The 4,175-nt window shown below is 33.1% G+C and overlaps 1 protein-coding gene across 7 annotated transcripts; it reads right to left on the bottom strand.

Moving 5' to 3' along the window:
• Positions 1-1,273: 1,273 nt before the first annotated feature.
• Positions 1,274-3,745, bottom strand: LOC110885736. 7 transcript variants are annotated; one of them, XR_002562379.2, is made up of 4 exons: positions 3,368-3,745; positions 3,152-3,254; positions 1,843-2,427; positions 1,274-1,766 (listed from the first exon to the last, which is right to left on the bottom strand). XR_002562379.2 is itself a non-coding variant. In XM_035978447.1 (2 exons), the coding sequence occupies exons 1-2, from the start codon at positions 2,264-2,266 to the stop codon at positions 1,389-1,391; spliced, it is 429 nt and encodes a 142-aa protein (XP_035834340.1). In that variant the 5' UTR covers positions 2,267-3,359; the 3' UTR covers positions 1,288-1,388. The 7 variants fall into 7 exon arrangements, 1 of the variants encoding a protein (XP_035834340.1); XR_002562380.2 differs by having other exon boundaries at positions 1,843-2,291; XR_002562381.2 differs by having other exon boundaries at positions 1,288-1,766; positions 2,216-2,291.
• Between the last annotated feature and the right edge of the window lie 430 nt (positions 3,746-4,175).

The raw sequence follows: 4,175 nt of genomic DNA, 5'->3' as shown, positions 1-4,175 counted from the left end.
CAATTAGGTCCACTAAAATATTTAGGATCTACTATTGTTAATTGTGATATATTACCCAAAACGTTCAGACATATATGATCTATTATTCTTCGGTGTGATCCATTAAGACCCAATATGGCCTTACGACATGTATGGTATACTATTACCCATTGAGATCCTTTAAGGTCCAATGTTGTCCATCAAGACATATATAGTCTACTATTGACCATTGTGATCTATTATGGCCAAATATGGTTCATTAACACATATATGATATAATACTGGCCAGTGTGATCCGTTAAGACAAAATATGGTCCATTAACACATATATGATTACGGATGAGCTCGGTATCGAACGTACCGGTACCGAAAATCACTAAATATGGGTATCGGTATCGTACGTAAAATTTGGGAAAATAACGGTACCATTCTGAACCAAAAGTACCAATACCGAAAACGCCAAATAATGGGTACCGAAAACAATTTGGTACTGGTATTAATATGCGTAGTGTAAAAACATACATAAATGTAACTAATATGCATACATTAAAATATTATTTAGAAGAAAACGATTGATATCAAATATGGTTTAGAAAATATAAATTTACTGATAGTTTGAATTTTAAATATGTAGTGAGATTTTTTCTTTTTTTTATTTTAAATAATGTAATTTTTAAATAAAATATTATTTGAGAGGGATGTTTTTGAATGAAATATTTGGAGAGAAAGTTTTAGAATTAAATATTTTGAGAAGTTTAAATTTTTGGATGAAATATTTTAGTGGGAAGTATATATTTTTAGATGAAATATTTCTATATTTGGCTTAGTTCAAAATGTTGGAATCACCAATAGGGACGACATGTTGTCCCTATAGGTTAATCTATAAAGAGGGCATATGTTGTCTCTGTTGATGTCATCCCTATAAAGTTATAGAGACAACATGTCGTATCTACAAGTTAAAAGACTTCTTATACGTATTTTGTGAATATTTAAAGCTGGTCACATTAAGCAATTAAAGTGTGACCATAGACTATTATATATATTTTTAACTTGCTATAACAATTGATAACCTTTAGCCATTCATAAAAAAAACTAATGTCAAAAGTCTAAAGACAAAATAAAGATGATCATCCACGACCAAAGGAGGTTAGTTAACATGATAGCAAAGAAAGTTTAATAGTTAAGGAAAAGACTAATTATCTTGATTCCCAAGGAAGTAAATCCCAAGACTAGGATTTTGACTTATCAAGTCAACTCGCTACTTCTCAAAAACACAACAAAATGACACCTACCATGCTTTTTTTTTTTTTTTGAATTGCCAATCAATTTATTTGCAAACCAAAAAGCTAGCAGGTTGCTAGCTTATACAAAAATAGTACATCAGATACAATACATGTTACATTCAAGCACTACCACCTAACTCTATGAACATTAAAACTACCCCATATATCCCAATCTAAGTTCAACTGTTTGGGATGCGCTTTAATCAACAAAAATGACAGCCCCTTTACATCTCCCATAATCTCTTGCATCGAGATTTGCCCTTGATTTAAAACCGCTTCATTTTGACACCTCCAAATGCACCAGAAAACCATGTGGCAAATAGCTTGAATAACCTTTTTAGTCTTCGCCGACCCGTCTACGTACAGATGCAAATCAAGAAGATCTCTTACCTGGAACGCATAAATTGGAGGGAGCTTACACCATTGCGATACTAAATTACATACCGTTTGAGCGAAACCACATGTCACAAACAAATGTTCCACATACTCTTGATCCTCGCCACACTGGACAAATGCAATCAATTTATTATCAAATCAAAATCCAAAACAACTAATTAAACTTAGAACTGAATAAACGCACTTTGGTAAACCTACAAACAGATCTTCTTCCCCATCCTCTTTATAATAAACAAGAGAAGTTTTTCCAAGCATTGCACCAGAAGGAGAGCACACGATTTTCCCTAGAAAGATGATATTTCGTCTTCGAAAACCAGTAAAATATAGAAGTTTAACTTAATAACTATACAAAAGTCCAAATATCTTAATCATTAACAATTGCTTATTTAACATGTGCTATGAAATACATCTATGACCCGTTACCCAATTGATCTGACTCGCCACTTTCCTACTGGTGTAACATCAACTCAATGTTGTTGCATAACAGCATAAGAGAAAGGAAATACAACAAAATCCCATATATGAGGTTTTGGTTGTGGATTGGTTTGACTAATAACCTTGTTATACAACTCTACAGCACCTGGCACCTTAAGAGCTTTCTGCCGCATTCAAACCACTTGTGCATATTTTTTTCTGCATTTACTCCCAAAAGAGGTTCAGTTTCAGGTTCAACAAAGGAGGTTTAAAAAGTGTCTTGAGAACACTTTCTCTTTCACTAACAGAAAGAACTCACGGAAGCAGTGACTGCCTTTTCACAACAAGATTTCCTCTAATACCAACATCATAAACTCATGTTAGTTTATTCAAATGCAAACTCTGACAACATAATCTTATACAAACAAAGAATTAATCATTTATCACTCCATCCATCCGAAAAACAAATACAAAGCTATGTAATAGTTTTTAGACCCGAACCTGAAGAATGTGTTAGACACACCAATCTGAACACGACTCGAGTTTACAGGTTGACCCGAACCTAACATGTTTGACCCGAACATTTAATTATTTTTAACTAACTGGTAATAGAACCACGCGCGTTTCTATCTAGGCAGGATCCGCTTTCCATCTAGTTCTACTTTGACACTCTTTCCTCATCTTTGTTCACAGAAAGACGAGGAAGATGACATGATGTTAGCACTTTAAAAACCTCAAAATGATGTAGTAACATCAATAGTGAGTGGCATATGCATTTCCAATACCAACAACAACTAACTCAATAAGAACAAATAAGTCAAAAATCAATCATTAAACCAACAAATATACAACAGATACAATATATACATTCTCCTCATCGAATATGTATTCTGGTTTTCACAAATAATCAATCCACATTTCATAGTAACAATCCATTTGATTCAAATTCATCTATTCTTTTTCATATTCATCTAACACACATCTTAAATTCATTCAACCAATTTAACAACTCAACAGCATAACAAAATGGAAACTAAAAACAAACAACTGATATTGTAAAAACTATATAACAACAATACCTTTAATAGCCTCTCTCAGGTTAGATCCAATACCAATACCAATACTCTTCCAGAACTATTTCCCCCTTTCCATACCTTTTTTCCTTTGCCACTCTTCTTCGAACTAATAAACATAACAGAAATCCACAATTCATACAAAATAAACACATTCAACCAACAATCAAACAAAATATAGCACAATTACATAACCCTAAAGGTCTAGGGTTCGTTTCTAACCAGATGAAGACGTTTGGTTGCTTACAAAACACCTTCAAGTCGGCGAATAGATACAGGAAGCAGAGTAGATCATGAGAACTGTTGATATTGTAAAATAAGATTGTATTTATTAGAACCTTTTGCGGTGGTTACAAGTATAGAAAAGAAGAAAGAAACCCTAGATAACTTGATTTAGTTTCTAATTTAAAAATGTGTTATCCGTCACTGTAGGCACCGCCAGCGGTTGTGGAGATATCGCCAAACCAAATCACGCCCTAGATCTGTTTGCGTGCTTTAGAAAAGCTTGAACCCTATGCTGATGTCATAAAGAAATTAGGATACAGAAGAAGGCAGTGGAAGAACGAAGATCAACAAAGAGAACCAACTGAGGACCATTGGAGACTTTTAGCCACATAAAAATATTAAGTGTGACTATTAATTTCTTATATATCACACATAGAATGTTTCACCGTGACCGTTAATTAGTTTTAGCCACACATAATAACTTTAACTATTCTCATAAATTACATATAGTCACTATTTTTGTTTCATTCACTAAGTGACTAATAAAAACTACTCGTTAGTCACACAAAATAATACATGTGGCCATATGTATTAGTCTCTAGTCACATCATTAAACAAATACAATGACAATTAGTCATATTTAACCACACTTTTGGAGTGTGGCTAGTAAATATCCCCTTTTTTTTCTTAAAGTGTGGCTAAATGTTATACAATGGTCAAATGGAGCAATTAAATTGTGACCATAGACTATTAGTAGTCACATTTTATTTGTTATGCCATGACCATTGATTACTTTTTAGCCACA

This window comes from Helianthus annuus, chromosome 10 (genome assembly GCF_002127325.2).
Source record: "Helianthus annuus cultivar XRQ/B chromosome 10, HanXRQr2.0-SUNRISE, whole genome shotgun sequence".
NCBI lineage: Eukaryota > Viridiplantae > Streptophyta > Magnoliopsida > Asterales > Asteraceae > Helianthus > Helianthus annuus.
This window is presented reverse-complemented; position numbering and strand designations above follow the sequence as displayed.